General features: G+C 43.4%; 1 protein-coding gene across 1 annotated transcript in view; it reads right to left on the bottom strand.

Moving 5' to 3' along the window:
- NRDE2 (NRDE-2, necessary for RNA interference, domain containing) overlaps positions 1-22,575 on the bottom strand; it is a 233,079-nt gene that overhangs the window by 70,753 nt on the left and 139,751 nt on the right. The window contains exons 4-5 of the mRNA XM_078660057.1: positions 21,735-21,884; positions 3,550-4,006 (exon numbers count right to left, since the gene is read on the bottom strand). Of these exons, the coding sequence (XP_078516183.1) occupies positions 3,550-4,006; positions 21,735-21,884 (607 nt within the window). The remainder of the gene's footprint in view (positions 1-3,549; positions 4,007-21,734; positions 21,885-22,575) is intronic.

Raw genomic sequence — 22,575 nt, 5'->3', positions numbered from 1 at the left:
GGAGGTACCCACCAGGATATGTGAATACAGGGCAAGGGGGTAGAGTATACAGCTAAATCTAAAATAACTTATTATAACAATTTCAATTATTAAACATCCCTAGAACTAGGTAGATGTTATACAAGTTACAGAATGCGGGGCCTCTCGGAGGAATATAAAATGCGATTCTTCACTAAAATGGTAGTAATTGCCTGGGCCAACCTCGCATTAAAGGTGCCAAAGGTTAAACAAATAATGACATACATTTTTTGGGGGGGACAAAAGAAGCAAATTAGACGTTCAAGAGGGTCTGCATTGTTAAAACGTAAGCGCAGAAAGGAGCAGACTGTCACCGAATTTGAATATTCTTCTACACACAGAAGAACACTTTGGAGAAAATAGTAACTACAATGGTAATATTGCAATGATAAATGTCCCACATGCAAAGGACAACCTCCCGAAAAATGAAAGACTCTCCTCCAGTGCAATTAACGACTTCTTAAGTCACAAATACAATAAAAGCCTGCTTCCATCCATGACTTCACCCCATTCCCTAAAGAGAAAGAAGGGTACTTGATGTAATAGCGCTACTGGTATGCAATAACTATTGGCTTGTTCAGATGGCCAAACCGTCTGGCAATTGTTGAGAAGACATCAAAGAAGTGCTCTGCTCAGACAATCCATTTGGCTCCTACAACTTTACAATAGGTCTATAACTCTACTTTTTTATGCTTCTTAAGGGACAGCTTATTTGGTGAGTGAGATCTAGGCCTACATACCAATAACCAGCAACATCTCCCCAGTTGCAGAAAAAAACCACTTTGGAGTGCCTACAAAGATATAAGCTTAGTACTTAATTCACCTTTAGAATACATAAAGCAGGCAATAAGTGAGAGGTCTCTAATACAATAACTGAAACATTTCATGCTCTCTCCCCCATACAAAAATGTATCTCCGGCACAACACGTTACATCCTTTCCAACATATAGGGTCCCAATGCAATCATTATGATCCCCCAATACATTTCTTTATATGTTGTTATGCAACATCCCAGTGCTTTGAAGTACTATAGTACAGTATACATGTGTCACGTTGGTTTAGGAGAAAACCAGCTGGCAGCTGGATCTCACAGAAACAAAACCAACCCTTTAGGGTTTATTTTAAACGTTTACTAAGCAAATGTTATTAGCCGCAAATGTTTTCATACCTTACTTTGCCTCAATAAGCAGATTAGGTTATCAGAGGTCTCTGCGTAGTTAATTCGGAAACTTTTTGAGCTGTTTAGAGGTTAGTGGTTTAGAGGTTTGTAGGCTTCTTGTTGGCTTACCAATTTATCTAATTAATCTAAATAACTATCTAAATAAATATCAGTCTTAAGTATTTTTCTTACTTCTGGTCATACCACAAGTTTGACCCAACGTGCAATAAGTAGGAAACCCAGTACAATAGCCAATGTTGATAAAAATACATGGCAAAAATTACAATGGTCAAGTATTTCATGATAGAACGTTCTCTTAAAGCATCGCAGGAACATTAGCGTGCTGGCCCTTACTTATTGCACGGCTAAGTCAATAAGACAGGCCCGCGAGTGAAATCCACACCAAAAACTCAATCATGTAAAAGTACAAATGTTTGGTTCCAATGATCACAAACCTAGATTTCTGGATTTCTGTGTTGGGCGAATATAGTTTTAATCAGGTACCCTCCTTAAAAAGTTCTTTTTGTTCGAGGCACTAACTAAAAAAATTATCGAGGCATGTGACGTACTTGCATTTCTAATCAATTTAAAAGAGAGAAGGATGTTCCTCAAATTGATTGCCCTGATATTTCGGTAGAGTAAATTTGACTTTAAATCTTCACAAATTATTTCTGCTATTTCCCTGAAAACATTGGTAACGTAGATTCATAATCGTCGCTATTTTCAAGGAGCAGTTGCAATAGGTAATGGATTTCTAAATTAATCGGGACTCAGAATAACTGTTCAAAATCCAATTCGTTTCAAGAGATTTACTACTTTGGCTAACACAGGTGTGCCTATATATGGCGAACAGAGGTATCAAAGCAGCAGATCTCCATTCTGTGTCAGCCTGTGCATTTTTCCTGCCTCATCAAACAATAAGGTGCAGCCCTCTCAAACAGGCCGGGGAGGGACAGGGATAGGAGTCTCTTAATAGGACAGAATTTCGTTTTTCATGTTTGGAAGGTCTTAATACAAGAAAATGAGGGGGTTAATTTAAAAATGCCCTGATTAATAAGGCCCGATAGAAGCGTGAGGCAAGACTCAATGTACTAAAAGGACAGATATACGGAAAAGTGTCTGAAAATGAGGACCATAGGGTCTGAAAAGTTTAAAGCAGAAGAATGACGTATTTTGTACCCAATAAAGAAGACTTGCCTGTAGATGCATTCCCTGCTCCAGGAAAAGTACCCCAACTCATTCAGAGTAAAGAAGCATGTATGTATTCATAGATATGTGTAAAGTGCAAACCAAAAGCATGCTTTATAATAGAAAGGGGGTGGTAAAAAAAAGCCAAGTGAGACTTGCTTACAGATGAGGTGTTTTCTTTGTTGGTGTCCATGTGTAGTGCCCAAACCAAGTGTATATTTTGGACTTGAAAAGCAGGATTATCAACTTTTCCTTAAAAGGAGGAGTGAAGTTGGTTGATCTGTGTTACATGAAGTTCTAGATCCACAGCTAAATAGGGCCTGTTTTGCTGTCTTTCCTACTTGCTTTTTGTTGTTTTATCCTGCTAATGACGTAATTGCATGTTTGGTGTCTATGACTGGAGTTATTGCTGCTGTGTTGAAGGTGAACTCCTTGAATGGAACAAAGTAGATTTTGATAGCAATGCTGCCTGCATGTAGTTTCTGGAGTCCCAAAGAAGAGTTTGTATCTTCCTAAGTGTTTATGTAATTGCTACTAACATTTTTACAGTTGACTATTTAAAATTATCTTGCCACAAGGGCTGTCTATGTATTAATGGAAGGAACTAGATGCAAGAGCAGACGATTTTGTAAACCTTGAAAATGAATATAGGCAGAGATGGGTGTATTTAAGTGATAAAGTGGTTCTAGAACAAGGAGTCTTCAGGTAAGTTTTACCAGCAGCACACAAAGTCAGCTCCAGAGTTTAGAAGAGCGAAATATGTATTCTTTCATAACAACAAAGTGAGAGCAGAAAAATAGTGGAGTCTATTAAGTAGGGAGGTGAGACTTATTTCCTCATCAAATATATTTATACCTCTGCATTAATCAAACTTGCCAGCAAACTGGTGCCAACTAAGGTTTTCTGAACAAGGACCAGTTTAGCATCAGTATACATACTTATTCAGAATCCAAACAGGAAGTCACAGGCATGTAATGTCTCGTATATATTTCAGGGTTTATGCAAACATGACTCACACTGCTCATATTCTGGAATCTTTTTTCCAAATAGTAATGTACTTACACTTCACAAGAAGCAATTTTATGACAAAAAGGATTAAGTTATGTCTTCCCCTTACAGACACCAAAATGATGAGGTATCCAAAGCACAACAGCAAGAGAAAAATATTTGACAAGAATCCATACCTGAAAAGAGACAAACTTCATCCACAACTGCACATCAGTTGGGTTCTCTCTCAGCTTTCTGTTAAATTCCTCCACTTTCACCATGATGGCTGTGTCCTCACTGCTCTCTAATGGCTGCTTGCTCTCTGCCTCTGGGGCACCCTTGCCTTGCCGCCACAGCATTGTTGAATGATCATATATTCCCAAGGGATTCACCCAGGTTTCGACTGGACACAAAGTCTTTGTCTCCTCCTCTTCCCCCTTATCGATAGGGATGAAAGCACTTTGGCTAGACTGAAGGCTTTGGGTATTGATGTGAACTTGGAAAGCAGGGCAGCTCATTAACTGGATGACACTCTTAGTGAAGTAGCGATCAGGCCGTTTGTTAGATGGTTTTTTGGCAGAGGTAGACTTTTCCCAAATGATGCAGTGTTTCTTTGGATTGATACCCAGTGATGAGTCTCCTTTTCTTTTATACCTAAAAGGGCGAAAGACTACTGATTTGTATCAAAGCAAAACATTAGGATGGAACACACAGTGTTTACAAAACTCGCAATCTCCTATCCAAAAAAAAAGATGTTTCTCAACTAGGAAATTATCACAGACAGAATAATGATAAATATAAAAAGACATGTAAGTCATCAAGACCCATGATGTGACTAAATCAGTCCCACTTTCAAACTGCAAAGTTTATATTTATTAGGGGTTACATTATGCTCGGTCTTGCCTCCTGTTAGGGGAAGGTAAAGCTAAATAGTGTATATGTACTTACTGAGGTACTACAGTTGGGGTATAGACACTAGATAGAAAGGAGGAGAAGTACTAGAGTAAAAGTGCTAGCAGTGTTAGGAAAGAGATACAAGGATAAAATTAGCGCAGAGCAACTGGTGTATTGGTAAGGGAAAGGTTCTGGGCAGTTGTAACGTTAAAGCACCATCGGTAAGGGTAGAGGTAGAAGGATTATAGGGAGGGGAAACAAGGTATAGGCAGGTGGTAGAACGGTTAGTGTAAAGTAGAGGTATAATAAATAATATTGGCAATGGTAAAGCAACAAGGGTATAAACAGGAGTACTAGATAGAAGCAAACGAAAAAGTAGTTGAAGAAGAGGAAAATCCTCAGGGGTATAGGAACATTGAATTAAGAGAGAAAACACAGAGAAGGGGTGAAGAGCGAGGATAGACAAGCAGATAAGTAATTCTAAAACAAAAAACACAATCCAAGTTTTTATTTTTGCAACACAAAGGGTATTCAACCTGGATGGATTAAACATCTTGGGAATGTCATACAGTTGAAAAAATAAGGACGCATGTTCACGTGATGGGTTACCCAGAACATGTTTCCTAAAATATGTTTTTCTGCATAATCGCACATAGTCCTTTGAAGAACAGCTCTAAAATGTCCTCTTCCAGACGGCGATGTTCGTGGTGAACAACTTTGCGTCAGTGTGTATTAAAGAGTAATATCCCAATACTCCGTGCTTAAAACCAATCTCATCTGCATAGAACATACATCCATCTACTTGCTGCTCTACCTAGAGGTTGTTCATGTCTGGTCCATTATTTAATACGGAGGGGGAATCTCGTGCCTCCCCACACATGACTGGACAAGCACCTTCCTTCCTATACCCATTTAACTGAAAACTGCAATCGTTTCGAAGGATAACATCTATTGCTCGTTAGGCAACATACAGCATTTTGGTGGACATTTATAAATGATAAGTGTATGCATTTTTCTGTGCACAATGGCTGTAAAGCGTGGTTGGTGAAAGTCACAGCAATTTTAACTAATCTAGTTTTTGTGCTCGCGGAGAAACAGCTCAAGTGTTGCAATGTGCTCCTAAAATGCTGCATTCTGCTGCTGACGAAGCCATGCTATTACGAAAATCTAATCAGGGTTGGGTTCATTAACAGCACAGCCAGAGATTCCCTACTCCTGATGGAGGCAGTCGCAGGATGAACAATGGCTTGTCAGCCTATGGGAAGAAATGAAAGAAAAGAGCACGAGAAAAAGAGTGGAGAAAACCAGGTGTGAAAAAGAAAGAGAAGAATCAAAAAGAGAGAGAGAGAGCGCCAGGGAGTGCTGCATACGTACACGTGCAGTCCGCTGTTTTCCGAATCACATACTCGTGTTTGTGGCGCGCCGCTGCGCACTCCCACAAGGTGTATGCTGCCACAAGCACGAGTATGTGCTTCGAAAAACAGCTGAACGACGGCTAAAGGTCCTTCTATGCAGCGCATGCACACTGCGTAGGCAAGACCTAAAAAGGACCCCTAGAACCAAAAATGTATGCAGAAACCATTGATGTCAACCTCCTAAGAGTTGATTTTAGGAAAATGTCCAAGAAGGTCACTGTAGCGGAAACCCACACATAGCACCTACATTCCATGTCCCATAAATAAGAGGAGCAAGCTCAACAACTGACAAAACAACATGTAGCCATGGCAGCCAAACTAGAAGATCAAGAGGGGAGGGCTCAAAGGAACAACATTAGAGTGGTGGGGGTCCCTGAAGGGAAGAAGGGCCATTGCATTGATCTCTTTCTAGAAGACCTCATAATCAACAATTTAAAACCCAAGCCCCTCTCCAACTTTTTATCTGTCGAGCGGGCACATAGAGCGCTGATACCGCCACCAAAACCGGGCGCCCCGCCCTGAACGATCATAGCTCGTATCTTTAATCACTGTGACCGGATTGCCATCCTGCAAACGGCTCGATCCTGAGCAGATCTCGCTTGTGAGAACACTACGATTGCTTTTTCCTGGACTTCACTCTTCAAGTGCAGCATCACCGTCACAGCTTCGATGACGTTATAAGGGTTCAACGAGCGGCAGTCTTCAAATACATGATGCTCTATCCAGCGCACCATAAAATAGTGTGGATGGAAAATAAAGCCATTTCCTAGCACCAGAAGAGGCACGGGATTGGTTTGAGAATTGGCGTATGTACCACAAGCTTGAGCATCGCAATGGAGAGAGAAAGCGCCATGGAGACAGGCCAACGGAGCACAACCTTAAACCAAAGGAGATAGATTTACCGACAATGCCTTGCAAGACACTTACTCGGCTGACCCTGCCACATGAACATACTAGGCGAACGGCCAAGGGGAAGCTCTGAGTCAGAGGGCATGCTGATAACAGACTCTGAAGGATACGTACGCAGCGTGGGTGCTCTTGAGGTAGATGAAGCTATTTACGAGACCATTGAGGCAAGAGATGGAGGGCAAAAGGTTACAGCCGGTCCATACTTCTGTAATGTAGTCCTGAAGACATTACGTGCGGTTATAGGGGGGAAAATTACTTAATCTCAGGCTTGTCTGGCAGAGCCAACCTCCACGAATTAATTGAGATTTTATTTCATGGGTGACAGGCGCCGTGCAAATTGGGTAAGTGAGTAGATTTAGACCTACTGTGCAGGTTAGCAGGGAGGAGGAAGTTATGCGGGGATAAATGTAATTATGGTTCTTCTATGTTTTTGTTAACTTTGTTTTTTGACACTAACTCATCAACATCCTGCTGCGCACACAGGGTGGGGGACAATCAATGCCGGTACATCGGCTGCACTTTTGGTTCCTAGGGGAGGGGTATACCTGTCTTAGACATCATATGGCTTTCCGTACCTCACCTGGCCTGAGATTATTCACGTGGAACGTCAATGGCGTGGGCAGCAAAATTCAATGCACTATAGTTATGCAGTATCTTCAACCACACGGCACAGAACTAGTCCTGCTGGAGGAAACTCACCTTAAAGGCAATCAGTATAAGGCACTAGATAGGTATGGATACACTCTCCTTGCCCATGCAGGTTTTAAGTCAAATTCCAGGGAAGTGGGTATACTTATATATGAACCCCTTGGGAGATATGTTCCTCAGACTGGCACATAGGAGGGTCGCACACTAAATATCTGCTCAGTCTATGTACCGGCCAAGCTCCATGCTGATACATTCCCAGCACTTGGAGCTCATTTGCTTGAGAGGCCTCCTGGCACTCTAATACTGGGGGTGACATGTATGTCACAATAGATCTACTGCTTGATAGGTCCTCTCCCTCTATCCGATGCCCCGGCCGGAGCCATCGCTGACCTTTATAGATGCTATGGAATTGATTGATTTACGGCAGACACATACTCCCACATTGAGACAGTTCACCTATCTCTCGGCCACACACGGCAGCAGCTCTCGCTTAGACTAAATGTTCATGCAGCACACACACACACTGGCTTTTTTCAATGCGCTGTGCACAAGGCATGGGGTGCCTCAGATCATTCCCCAATAGAAGTACAATCATGGGGCCCGCAGAGCAACCCCATGCTGCCCCCTAAAGATGCATGGCCCCTAAAACATGAGACATTCAGTGACAAGATTAGCGACCAGACTGAACACTACTTCCGGGAAAACTCACGGACTGTTGACTTTTCTTGAATTTTAGGGGAAGCCTTTAAAACGGTGGTATGGGGCCAGGCTCTGGTCCTAATAGGCGACAAGCGTAAGGAATAGCACCGACAATGTCAAACTCTCGAGCAGGACATTACACTGCTTGAGGCCAAGTTACAGGGGGGAGGAGTGCCTCACTACCATCTTAGACATCAACTGCTTCTCAAGCAGCAAGAACTAAGGGATTCAGTAGAAAACAAACCCATAGGGAGTGAACTAGCAACACAGCTATGGTTATACGACATTGGGGACAAAGCCAATAAGTTAATTTCCTGGATAGAAAAGACAGACAGAGAAAGGAAGTGGGTCTTAGAGATTCAGACCCTAGATGGTGCTAGGTGTACAACGGGAGACGAGATAGCAGAATCGTTTGCTGCCTATTTTGAGAAAACCTATGCGGCTGCTTCCAACAGGACAGGGGACATTTGAGCTGAACTTCATAAAATTATCTCTCTCACTGAGCTGACTGTCAAAGATAGGGATGATCAAGAGAAGGACCCGACAGTCGAGGAAGTGGAGGTGCCATTTGCAACTTGCAGTCAGGCAAGGTTGAGGGAACGAACGGGTTGCCGGTAGAACTAAATAAATGCATAGCAGATAGAGTAGCTCAACCTATGTTGGACATGTTTCGAGCAAGCAAATCATTTCATCCATTGACTATAGTTTCTTTTGTGGAAGATTACATTTATAGGGGTTAGATGGGGTAAATAGTGGGTGGGTATGCGAGTTCATGCTGATGTTTGGTGGGGTTGATAGGTGAGCTAGAGGAGATTAGACACTGTTAGGCTGCATGGGTGGGACTTCCAAAAAAGGAGAGGTTCTAATCTTTGAAATGAGTTGTGGGCAATTTGAAGAAATAGATTATTCGTGATTAAGGAAGACATGCATGTGACTTATAAAAGGTTGTGTTCAGAGAGAGAGAAGATGAAGTGAAGGAGAAGGCCACTGAAATAAACAAGCATTTACAATGCAACGGTTTTGCCTTTGTAAAAGTTAGAGCTATTGGCATTGTAAATGACAAATTTTTAGGTCTTGCTCTCGAGACCTATTGTCGCCCACTTGCATCTCAAGGGAGACAGAGCGGTGCATGAGCCTACCAGGGTCTGTGGACGCAGGCAGGCAGGCAGGCAGGCAGGCAGACAGACAGACAGACAGACAGACAGACAGACAGACAGACACACACACGCCAAGCCCCCCCATGGGTGCGGGCTTCTCGCAAAGACGGAAGTCCCGCCCCTCGACAGCCGTGAGCGTGCACATCCCGAAACCGGAAGTTCGGGAGCGTGCACGCTCACGGCTTGTTCCCCAGTAGATTTTGTGTTCCAAACAAAGGCATGGTGAGAAAAATGAAAATCAAAATGTTGCATTATTTTCCATTGCGAACCTCGCAATCTCTGTTTCTTTCCCATGAACGTACCCCTTACATTCCCTCTACAGCCAGGCATGAAGAATACCAGCAGGTTCTGTTTTAAGGAGCTTCCTAGAATAGTATGTGCAGTTTACATTGGTGTACAGCAGCAGAGGTAGACGTTTTGTATAGAGATAACCATGTCATTTTCCAGGCAATGTTAGAATATTTTTGTGCTTTGTAAACCGTTCAGTATAATTCGAGGACTTTAATATGCACGTCACATAATTATCCAATCTCATCCTAATTTTTAGCCACTTGAAACTTGCACATTCACATGACGGAGTTTAGAGTAGCCATTTCTTACTTAGTCTTTTCTGACTATGATATTCATTTTCATAGCACCATTTTTTGCTTTCATGTGCATGTGGAAGCCAGACATCTGCGTAGAGATACAAATATTACCCTCCTTTTTGAATCGCCCCAATGATGCTCTAGTACTGTGTATTTCTAGCAATGCATTATATGAATTATTTTACAGAAATGTGGAAGTCTGTAATGTATTACTGAGAATCATGCATTTACTGATCTCTAGGTGTGGCTGACCACTCAAGTTGCTACTTTTTTTAATCTTTCACATTAGCTCCATCCACATCTTCAGACAGTTTCTAAGCTCCACTATCATTTTCCATTTCACAGAAATTTGAACATCAATACATGACCCACAGAAAGTTACTAGAAATTAACGCAGGAGAATGCTGATAATCTAATTTATCAGAGGTGCGATAGTTCGTTTTAAGGTTTCTGCTCAGTCCACCAGAAAGTTATTTTTCTAAAGTCGCTTATTTAATGACTTAACTGTTAAAGGCTTAATGCTGAAAAACGCCAATAATTTACTCTCTGATCTGGTTTACTTTGGGAACGAGGTAACCCATCTAATTCAATGATTTGAACGTGCAATATATCATCATAATGATATGGCTACACAATTCACCAAAGGAGACCCAATTCAAGATACTGAGAATGAAACTCCGACGCACATGTTTTGGTATCCAGGGCAACTTCTTCAATTCAATTCTTCAAGCTCCCTGTCATGTTCAGTAAGTGATAAAATTACTGATATCATTGCAAACCGCCGCCTTTTAATGACTATAACGTAACTGGGAAGCACCAATTAATTTAGGGTTGATTTATCAAAGGTTTTCTTCTAGGGTGTGTGCACATATATTGAAATCATGCTTCAAAAATAAATGGAGACAGTAATATGCTGCTAATTCTGTGTCTTTTTTGGGTTTGCGCTACATATGATCACGGAGGCTTAAATTAATGAACCCGTTTGAAAATGTCAAGATGAAATAGAGTTAAAGGGAAACTATTTTTTCATAAAAGCATGCTGTATAACCAACTTAGCCTGCATCCTTCACAACCTTAAGCTTTGTCACATAATCTTTACTGGAGGTGTGGTCAATACATAATTTGCATATAGTTTCACCTAATGGACCCATGTGGCCTAGCTTATAATATGGAATGTCTCTTATAACATGTAACGTTGTGTCTAAAGCTTTGATAAAAATAACAGAAGGTATGGGTGAAAAGGACATCTCTCTCTAATTATTTTAATAATCACTGTAGGAGATTGCATCTGCTGATCTATCACTAATTTTGGCAGTACAATGCTTAAATTGTTTGAATCATGTTTGGCTTGAATCTAACCATTTCATTAAATCCCACACACACGGTTCCAGTTTCCAATATCAAACGCTTTCTGTGCAATTGTTAACAATGCATGCAAAGATTCTTTTAAACATATTGCTGTGCGAATGCAAGTGAGAAATTGTGAAATGTTTAACATTATGTGTTTACCACTATTGAAGCCATATGGATTAAATGGGTCGGCATTGAATGCACCCAGAAAGCTATTGTTTACGACAGCGTCAGATCTCTGTTGTCCTTGAGTAAACAGCTTCTTTGAAATATGAGAGGCACTACATTCCTCTTGGAAGAGGTAAGTATGGTGGATTCGGTTTGATGTTTAAAGAGTGTGTATCTGGGAACTGGCAACCCAATGATCCTCCCACCTACTTATCTTGATCACCTGCCTACATTTTGGCATTTCTAAATCTTGCATAATAGCTTGTAATAGTTTTATTTAGAAGGTGGATTGCTGTGTTTATAATGTGGAGTAATAATCTCGGAAATAAACATATAACATAGAGATAGATCACATTAACCGAACATAAGCGGTTCGGTTCATGACAGCAGAAAGCATCTATGCTCCTAGAGACCGCCTTTTTCTTTTAAAAAACCTTGTTACTTTGCACAACTTTTTTAAATTGTAGTTAAAAATGTATTTCTTACTTGATAACGTTGCACATCGCTGTTTGGGGGAAGGAGCTGTGTTCAATGCTCCGGGAGGGGATCTTTTAGCACGGGCACTTTAAACCCAGGTTAGCGGTCTAGCTGCGACGGCTTTCGTGCTCGCGCAGTGAGGCAGAGCACATTAACTGAACATAAGCGGTTCAGTTCATGACAGCAGAAAGCATCTAATCTCATAGAGACCGCCTTTTTCTTTTAAAAAACCTTGCTACATTGCACAACTATTTAAAATTGTATTTCTTACTTGATAACATTGTACATCGCTGTTTGGGGGAAGGAGCTGTGTTCAATGCTCCAGGAGGGGACCTTTTAGCGCGGGCACTTTAAACTCAGGTTAAAGGGCCAGCTGCGAAGGCTTCCGCGTTCGCCATACTTCATAAGGGCGGATGACGCAGCTGTGCGCAGCAGGCGCTCCACTGGCGTGCCTAAGGCAAGCCAGTTTGCACCCGACCGAGCCCAGGGGCCACAACCCCTGGTTCTCCCACAAGAGGTAAGTCCTCCTACACTGCAGATCAGCTGCATGCCCTCAGAGAGATTGTGCAACATAAATGCAGTCACTCAATTGTGCCGACAGACTCTAGGAAAAAATGTCCTCACTGTCCTTTTGAATTAGGTTCCCTGGCCACGACTTCAGTTGGTAAGACCCCAACATCGATAACTGTTTTTAAAATGTGCTTATTGAACTGCTGTTCAATGCCTAAGCAAGCAATTGAACTCTGGCTACTGTTAGAAGAACAAGATCTAGATGCCTTGTTTCTTACCAAAACATGGCTCACCAACACATCAGATCCGGTGCAGGTTCAAGCACTTCCCCCCCGGATATCTGATTCAGATTTTAAGATGCATTTTGACGATATGTCCTCACCTGCTGCAGAGGAAGTAACCGATAGTCTGAGTGCTCTGTCACTTAATTTGAAAGTGACTGGCCCCACCCACCAAAAAGGCCAACTTCATGACCCGTTTTTTTCCAACATTGATAACCTTGCAGTTAAAAAACCCATCCCCATACCTTGGTAGGATCATCATATGATTCCCTTCGCATGGACCCCTCTGGTGAGTAGTGAGCCCCTGGATACGGTTAAAAAATGGAGGAATTGGTCTAAACTGCCCAATGAGTCCTGGGCACTAATTCTCGATAATACCAGACCCATGTTAGAGGGTGACCCTGAAACCGCTAACAACACATTTAATAACTGGCTTGACTCCTCCTTAGACCTGTTGGTCCCCATAAAATGGATGACCAATAAGAAAGGTCTTAACAGAATTGCCTGGTACTCTCCCAAGCTCAGAGAGTTATAGCAAAAATGTAAACACCTGGAGAGAAGCTTGAGGAAATACTTCTCTTCTGTTAAGAAAACCAAATATAGAGAGGCCACCAAAGCCTACAAAGCAGAAATTAGAAGTGCTCAATCCCTATATTATGAAAAAAGGATTATCTCAGTCTCCAACTCCCCTCGCTAAATCTTCCAGATTGTGAAATCTCTCCTTAACCCCCGCTCCTTCTCTGCCCTCTGATGACATTCTAGGACGGTGTACCTATCTGGCAAAGTACTTTTCTAAAACAAATTGAAGATATTTATTCGACGTTTCCCCCTATGTCAGTATTTTTAAACACCCCCTTTGGAGGAGCAAACACGAATGCCTTATCTCCTCCTTGAAACAATTCCCCCCATGTATATGAAATCCCCCAAAAACTATCTCAACCAACTGAAATCTGGCTCCCCCAGTGATATGTCTCCCCCCCTCTATTCTGAGTCAGGTTTCCGACATGGTTGCTACAACCATACTGGACCTTATTAACATCTCACTCTCCTCTGGATCCATTTCCGCTCTCAGGAAACGGGCCATGGTCAAAGCCCTCCTCAAAAAACAGAGTTTGGACCCAGAAGTATTTGCGAACTACCGGCCGATGTCGCTCCTGCCAGGGATCTTAAAAATTGGTGAAAAATATGCTAACTTCGTTTTCTCCGCTTTCCTGGAGAAAAAATAACTCTTTCACCCCTCACAAACCGGTTTTAGACCCCAACAGGGCATGGAGATGGCCCTGCTGGCTGTAGTTGAAGAAACCAGGAAAATTCTGGATGTTGGTGGCTCCGTGGCAATTGTCCTGCTCGTCCTTAGTGCTGCCTGCGACTTGGTTACCCACCAACTATTGATCTCGATACTTAGAGAGGTAGGAGTGACTGGAACTGCACTCAAGTGGCTAGCGTCTTTTCTGGACGACAGATCATTCCAAGTATTCGAGGATAACTATTTCCGAAAGTATGCCTCTGAGATGCGGGGTGCCTCAGGATTCTTCCCTGAGCCCCACGCTTTTTAATGTGTATATGAGCCCCCTTACCGAGGTTGTCAAGCCCTTCGGCATCCAGATTGTCACCTATGCTGGTGACACCCAATTGATTGTGTCTCTTAACCAATCTGACAATGTGGAGACTAATATGGCCAACTGATTGAAAAGGGTCTCCGCGTGGATGGGCGGCATATTTTTAAAACTCAATGGAGCTAAAACGGAGCTACTGTTTTGTGGCTAAACCTCCGTCCTGCATGCCAGCTCACTCTGGCCCAGATGCTTAGGCGTCATGCTCCCTCCCAAAGATCAGATTAAAAGCCTTGGTGTTTGGCTGGACCATAACTTAAACTTCAAGGAGCAAGCACGTAGTGTGGCAGGGACTTGCTATGGGATCTTGAAGATGATTAGGAAAATTGTCCCTCTGCTGCCTTTCAATGCTAGGAGACTGTTGATTCAAGCCCTAATTCTTTCTAGACTTGATTACGCCAATGTGCTTTATTTAGGCTCTACATACTCAACTATACAAAAAAACTACAAACTGTACAGCATGTCTTCTCATGCAGGTCCATAATCGGGAATCCGCAAGACCGCATATCGCCTCTCTCCATTGGCTTCTGTTTGCGGAACGAATTCAGTTTAAGGCACTATGCATCATCCACCGGACTCTTTCGGCTAAGGGTCCACGATCCTTCGATCTATCATCTCCCCCTATCATCTCAAAAGATCTCTGCGCCCCAGGAATAAACATTTGGCATTTGTTCCCAGGATATATAGATCTCGGAGTTGTGGAGGCATGTTCTCATATACCGCAGCGAAATGTTGGAACCAGCTTCCTAACTACATTCGTCTGGAGGACAACTATCTGTCTTTTCGCAAACTCCTGAATACGTTTCTGTTTCCATGATACCGGACTGTAGCACGGTGATGACTCTGCTTCTAGCGCTGAGAGGCCTTCTGGTTGCCATGTGCTTTAGAAATGCATATTCATTCATTCATTTCTTCCTTAGATTCTACTATGCTCTTAAATGCTATAAAACTATATATGATTCTAATCAGATTCTAACCTTTCATTCTGAGGGCAACAATATCATGGTATATTTCTAATGCTCACATGATGGGGCGTTCAATGTTTGAACAGGCTTCTTCAGTCTAGCTACGTTTTTAGGTCTCGCTGATCCAGCACGCATGCGCTGTCAGCGAGACGTTTAGTAAACTGGCTTTTGGAAGCGCTTCCAAAGGGCGACCAGCTTACTCTCACGCGCACAAGCACACGCAATCCAATCTCTTTCACTTTCCCTCACAACTCCCATTCGCATGAGGCACCTTATGTCGCTTCACCACTAGATGGTGCCACAGGCCATGTTTTCTAATGTGATCAGATATTACAGAAAAGTGACAAAATATTTACTCGTTCTTTTTAATTTGGGCAGGTAATGCTTGTTTTACTTTTTGTAATGCACTCTTAGAGAGCGCATTGGATGGAGTCCCTCTCCTTCAACCCACTATTCTTTTTACCCCGCCCTCCACCCACTCACAGCCTTTAATCCTCCTCTGTCCTCCATTATTTCAGACACCCTCGTATCACCCTTTCTCTCAGCCCTTCTTCTGCTCTCCTTTGTCTTTCCACCCTCCTTCCTCATGTTGATTGACCACCATGAACCCCCAGAGGCTTGTTTTCGTAGACGGGTGTATCGGCGGTGCCCTGGTCAGCACCACCCCTGGAATTCAGAGTTGACCAGCCCAGTGTGCTTGGAGCACTTCAGCTGGGAATACCTGTGTGCCGCAGGGTCACTAATCTTGCTAAACAAACAGAGCTGATAAATGGCAGCGGAGACAGCTGCTCCGATAGGCGCTCCCGCCATTAGCCCCGTGCTTTTCAAGGTTCACTTAAAGTATTACTCGAGAACATGGTAACCCTCTGTTCCGCCGTCGAGGCCCCTTAATTGATGATGAGCCCTTCACATTGGGAGGAGAGATCCTCAGGTGTGATTGTGCTGGAACCCCAAACAGCGCACGATGAGAAGGTAGGTGTGGCGTTCAGTGGTTTTTTTTTCATAATGCAGATGTGATACTTGGCATATCTGCAGATGATCGCCGTTTTGTGCCCAGTGTGGATTGATGCAGCACCTTTAGATGACTGCGTTTACCCAATCATTGAGGCCACGATGAAGGGTCAATTTTTTGACAGCAACTTGCGTTTCTGTTTTTTTTATCTACGTTTGTTTTTCAAACCCGAGCATTAGTACTAGGTGTAATGTGAGCAGCAGATACTAAGTCCCCAGCAATCAGCCCCTGCAACTTATGGAATACGACTCTCAAAACGTGGCCCCGGCCCCAAGCGACTTTCAGATTCCATGTAATGCATGCATCTTGCAGCTGAAAGTTAATAAAGCCTGTCTCAAAAAAGATCAAAAGGCATCAAAGTACCTGTTAGTGTCATGTTCCGGGAAACAAGTGAGGTAGACCGGGAGTTTGTTTTTGGGATGACTTGCAAGGTAGAAGCAGTAAGCACCGGCAAAGCTAATAGGTTTGATGTGCCTTTTGAGTACCGACTAAAACATTTAAAAAGCCTGCAACAGCAATAAAAATAAGCATTGGCATAGCCAATACGTCTCGCCTTTGGGACCTTATAAGTATTTAATTATCCAGCACAATATCCTTGTTTGAAGTGCCGCAGAACCGGTTACTAAACCCAAACAATCCTTGAGAACAACTGACAGAGTAACCGGCAGCTCTGTTGTGTAAACACAACTATTGTTGCGTGAAGGGGCCAGTCCCCTCTGAACATTGGGCACCACCACATCCACCACCACCGCGTCCACCACCACACCGACCACCTCCTCCACCACTACCACCACCATGTCCACCACCACCACCTCCACAATCACCACCTCCACCACCACCACCACCACCACCTCCACCACCACCGCATCCACCACCACCGCATCCACCACCACCGCATCCACCACCACCGCGTCCACCACGTCCACCTCCACATCCACCATCACCAGACCCACCACCACCTCCACCACCACCACCACGTCCACGTCCACCACCACCACACCAACCACCACCACCACCACGTCCACCACTACCACCACCACCACATCCACCATCACGTCCACCACCGCCACGTCCACCACCGCCACGTCCATCACCACCACGTCCATCACCACCACGTCCATCATCGCCACGTCCATCACCGTCACGTCCATCACCGCCACGTCCACCACCACATCCACCACGTCCACCACCACCACACCCACGTCCACCACCACTACCACCACCACCACCACACCCACCTCCACCACCACATCCACCACCACCACCGCATCCACCACCATGTCCACCACCACCACAAGGTTCACCACCATGTCCACAACCACTACGTCCACCACCACCATGTCCACCACCACCACCAGCACACCCACCACCACCATCACTAGCACCACCACCATCACTACCACCACCACATCTGCCCTCACTCTAGCTTTCTATCGCACTCACTCTATCGCATCACCACAGCATCACTCAGCACCACCACAGCATCACTCAGGGGCACCACAACATCACTATGCGCTACCACAGCATCACTGAACGCCACAGCATCACTCGTCGCCACCACAACATCACTCAGCTCCACCACAGCATCAAGCTGTGCAACCATTCAACAACAACTGGTTCAAATATGTTCGCTCAATGTTTCAAGCTTTATTACAAATGTCAAAAAAGATGTTAATATTTCACTTCTGTTCTTGGATTTTCGTCACAATAAAATACACTGAACATAATCTTCACAAAAATTATTTACAAAAGTTTAAGCTATTGCCATTATAAATTAAAATAGCTTTTATTTAAGTATTATTAAAAAAAATGACAGCCGTTGTTATTTGTAATATCAATACATTTAAGTCACGGAAATACAAAACATATTGCATTACAAATGCTAAAGGTGTCACATTTCCGAAAGTTAAAGCTATTGGCATTGTAAATGACAAAGCTATTAATTTCGCTATTTTCAAAACCAACACATAAATAAAAAAATTGTCATTTACAATACCAATAGCTCAAACTTTCTTAATGCGAGACCTATTGCATTGCAAATGCTTGTTTATTTATGTGTTGGTTTTGAAAACAGATAAATAAAGGGCATTGCCATTTACAATGCCAATAGCTTAATCTCTCGCAAACAGTAAAAATGATTAATAATAACTAACCTTCTTATCAAAGGACCAAAAACCCTGCCTTAAGTTGCAGTCATTAAAGAGCTTGCTGACAATTAGGAGCTCCCTGGGTGATGGTGTGTGTTTTGTAGGTGTGTGTGTGTGTGTGTGTGCACGTGTGTATTGCTGACATGCAATGCTCACATTCAATTAGGAGCTCCCTGAGTGATGGTGTGTGTGTTTGTAGGTGCGTGTGCACCTGTGCACGTGAGTATGCACATGTGCACGGGTGTGTGTGCATGATCATTGTGTGAATGAACGTTCACGAGTGTGTATGAATGTGCGCATGTGAGTGAGTGTGCATATGCATGGATCCACAAGGCATGAAAATGTATGTGCCACTCTAGTTCGTTGGTCTGCAAGGATTTTTTCATCATGCCCTCTGAGGCAATCATGGACCAGAAACAATGTTTACTGCATGTGTGAGTGAAAGCAAGTGAATGTCAGAATGCATATGTTTATATCTATGGCAATGTGTTGAAAGTGGTGCGTGCATGTGTGAGGGTAAGTGTGTGAAAGAGAGAGATAGTGTGCAAAAGGCCTTGAAGGGCTGGTGTCAATATGCAACAAATGTCAGCAACTCATTCTCCTGCTCATCTATGCAATCATAAACCAAAATGTACGTGTGTGTTCGTGCATGTGCACTCGTGTAAGTGTGTGTCTGTGCTCATTTGTGGAAGAATGCACAAGTGTATTAGAGTTTGAATGTGTGAATAATGCGTACACCACTCTAGCTAGGTGGTCTGGCATATTCTGCCTCCCATTAACATACGCACTGAAGCAAACATAAACTAAACCAAATCGTATGTGTGAGCTGTAGGGTCTGTTTCCCTTGCGAAAATAAGAGGTGTGAAGCAAATTACCACATGGGAGTCAACCCCGAGCACCCAAAGTGTCATTGCCTGCAGGGGAATGAAATCAAATTGTGATGCCTATTACCCCTGTCCCTAATCTTAAGGTTCCCAGGTCCACTCCATAAGCAATCCATTGTGTCCTTGTTATTGCGTTTCCTTAAACCCATTGAGATGGACTGAGCAAACCCAATTACACAGATAATGCCTGCGGTAATGTCAGCTCTGGGGTGGTGTCGAGGGGACTGCAGGGCCAGAAACAAGGCCAGCTCTGCTGCCGCTGGGCCGAGGCACACCTCATCACTGCTCCCGCGTCACTTTCTCTGCCGCATACACACACACACAAACAGGGCCACAGAAGCAAGGCGCTCAAACAGAACAACACCAGCATGAACACCCAACATTCACGCAAACACGCACACTCAAAGTACACACACTCCAAAGGACGTGTGAGCCCAAAACACAATTACAGGAATACTTCACCGAAGCACACACATACAGCAATCAAACCATGCACGCCTATAACAATACAAACTCCTGTGCATTCGGGGTAGGCACACAACCACAAAACACAAACAAAAACTTACAAATATATGTAACACAAATCACAGAGATAGAAGCACAACCAATCACTCTTACATAATGCATACATTCGACACACACGGAACACTCTTATGTCACATAGACATGCACATATCAAAACGACATGTGCACATACCCAAACATACATTGAACACAATTATAAACTTTCAAAGGCGCACCAATGCAGTTTAGCATACAAGACACGTATGGCAAAACACTATACACAAACTAAACACACGCACCAAACACAGACACATATCTACCAAAAGTAACGAAAACAGGTAACACAAAACCACTGGCCAGAGCACACTGCAACCCTCCAGCTCAAAGACAGCTTATGGCTTTGCAACGGACAGGAACGACTTCCACAGGTACTAGGGGAGGGGCACCAGGGTCGGAGATCCGAAAGGACCAGCACAGCAGTATTTATTTATTTTTATTTAGGGCATTTTTATATAGCACGGACATTACCCAAAGGAACATTAAAAAAGCAATGGAGGGGGGGTGGGATCGGAGACACGGACAGCGGGAGAAGGGGGGCGGGGGAAGGCAGGACAGTAAGCACGAACAGGGGGGGGCAGGACAGCAGCAAGCACAAACTTTCAAAGGCGCACCAATGCAGTTTAGCATACAAGACACGTATGGCAAAACACTATACACAAACTAAACACACGCACCAAACACAGACACATATCTACCAAAAGTAACGAAAACAGGTAACACAAAACCACTGGCCCAGAGCACACTGCACCCTCCAGCTCAAAGACAGCTTATGGCTTTGCAACGGACAGGAACGACTTCCGCAGGTACTAGGGGAGGGGCAGCAGGGTCGGAGATCCGAAAGGACCAGCACAGCAGTATTTATTTATTATTATTTAGGGCATTTTTATATAGCGCGGACATTACCCAAAGGAACATTAAACAAGCGATGATACTGGACGGGTGGGCATTGGGCAATGTGGCTGGATGGCACTGGGAGCGATCGACAGGAGGCGGGCAATCCGGGAACAGAGGACGACGGCACCGAGACACGCAAAGACGTAAATAAACAAAATGCTGCTTACCTGATAAGAAGAGGACTGAAATCGCGCAACCCACCCCTGTAAAACACACGTCCAAAATGGCCAAAACATCACGGAGAAAAAAAAAACATCCGCCCACCGCTGCATGCCGATCGCAAAGGGGCGGGATGAGTAAAAATCGCAGGAACGCCCACGAATCTGAACCGGCAATGACAGACAGATCTCTCTTTCAATGGCTAGCCTCCATTTATGGAGCTAGCCAATGGAAGAGCAGGCGGGACAAAGCCCCCGTACGGTTCTAACATAAGATTTCGCCTGCGCGAACGCTGCTGCGCAGCGGACGCCAGGCGAAACCTAAAAAGGAGACATGACAACTAGAAGTTTTAAGTAACGGTCAGTTTTTCATGCTGAGTATTAGGTATACGGAGGATGCTTTTTAAGACAGCATGCAATTTGAGGTAAAAAGAATGCAGAAAAAGCATTATTTTTAAGGGAAGGTGGTGCTATATTTGGTACATTAGATTAACACTAGATGACCGCTTCTGCAAGAAGAGCTGATCAGCTCTCAGGTTGGAAGTATAAACTAATGGCAGGGAGCAAACATCGAAAGGAGATTCTGCATATGCTGGAGCAGAAGTCTTATAATGTTCAACCTTAAGTTTTGCTTAAAATATTAATTACAAGGCCATTTTGGAAACATCTGGTTTTCCATGGCACAACAAGAAGAAGAAGGACAGCTTTATAAGGCACCAGAGTATATTTCGGCTGCATTCCAGTGGCAGGATAGTGGAGATCCAGGCAATGAGGTTAGGACGATGGTGACAGGGCTGCCTTTAGAAATTCAATGAGGATCCTGTTAGCAAACGGCTGCTGATTAGACTTCCTGGAGCACTATCTATTAGATGGTAAGGATGAATTTAGAATAATATGAAATGGAAAAAATGAAGACATGCTGCTTTGATATTACCCCGCAATAAACACCTCAGTCCTGGAAGCCAAAAGCAACTTCGCATGAACCTATGGCAAATCATCTGTACGATGAAGCAACCAAATTCCACTTAATGACAGCACACACCTCCATACCTTGCGATGTCCCCTCGATATAAAGACTTGTACTCCCAGTTTGCTAGATCAGGTTTTTTATCAATTCTGAATGGTTCGGCTGTCAAACTCTGAAGATCTTCAATCCACACTGAGCGACTTTGAACAGCATCTGGAACTATGTCTCTCTGCCTGCATACATGGAATAAACCAAAGTAGGCCTATAAGTAGGGTTAACATAATACACAATCATCAAACAAATGCAGTGCTACTATTGCTCAATAATTCAAATGCTGGGGTTTATGTTTAATTCAGAGTGCAGAAAAGTTACCAGTAGTAACAGTTTCAGCAGAGGCATCTTTCACAGATTTACAAGTTTGCAGCATTCTTCCCCATTGGAGAAGTTCCCATAAATAATTCTAAACTTGTGACTCAAAATGACAGCAACTATTGTTCCAGTTAACTTGCCTATGCTTGTCCTAGATTCTAGTAGTCTGCTTCTCAGCAGAGGGCCTTCTAAAAAGTGTAAATTCCAAAAGTGGCACGATGGAGGACAACCACTGCAGGCAATTACCACTATTGCTGACAGTATTATGTTAATGAAAAAAAGGCAGTAGATGCCCTCTGGATTAAACCAAAAGTTAGATCATCTTTCTAGAAGTCTGCATACTTTTTTTCTCTACAATTATAGCAACACTAAAAGAGGTTACTAATTTGTACCATTTAAATTAATTTTGGACTCAACTTCTCAGTGTTTTCGGCTGGCGGCACTTCAGGATCAGCAGATAATCCAATAAATGAGGACCAAGTGAGGCGTGATGCATTACATCCAGTTTATTCATATTATTAAAAACGAAAGCAAAAAAACATGGGCAATGTATTT

The sequence above is a fragment of the Lissotriton helveticus genome, chromosome 9 (assembly GCF_964261635.1).
Source record: "Lissotriton helveticus chromosome 9, aLisHel1.1, whole genome shotgun sequence".
Taxonomy (NCBI): Eukaryota; Metazoa; Chordata; class Amphibia; order Caudata; family Salamandridae; genus Lissotriton; species Lissotriton helveticus.
The sequence above is the reverse complement of the archived record's forward strand: the minus strand, read 5'-3'. Positions and strand labels throughout refer to the sequence as shown.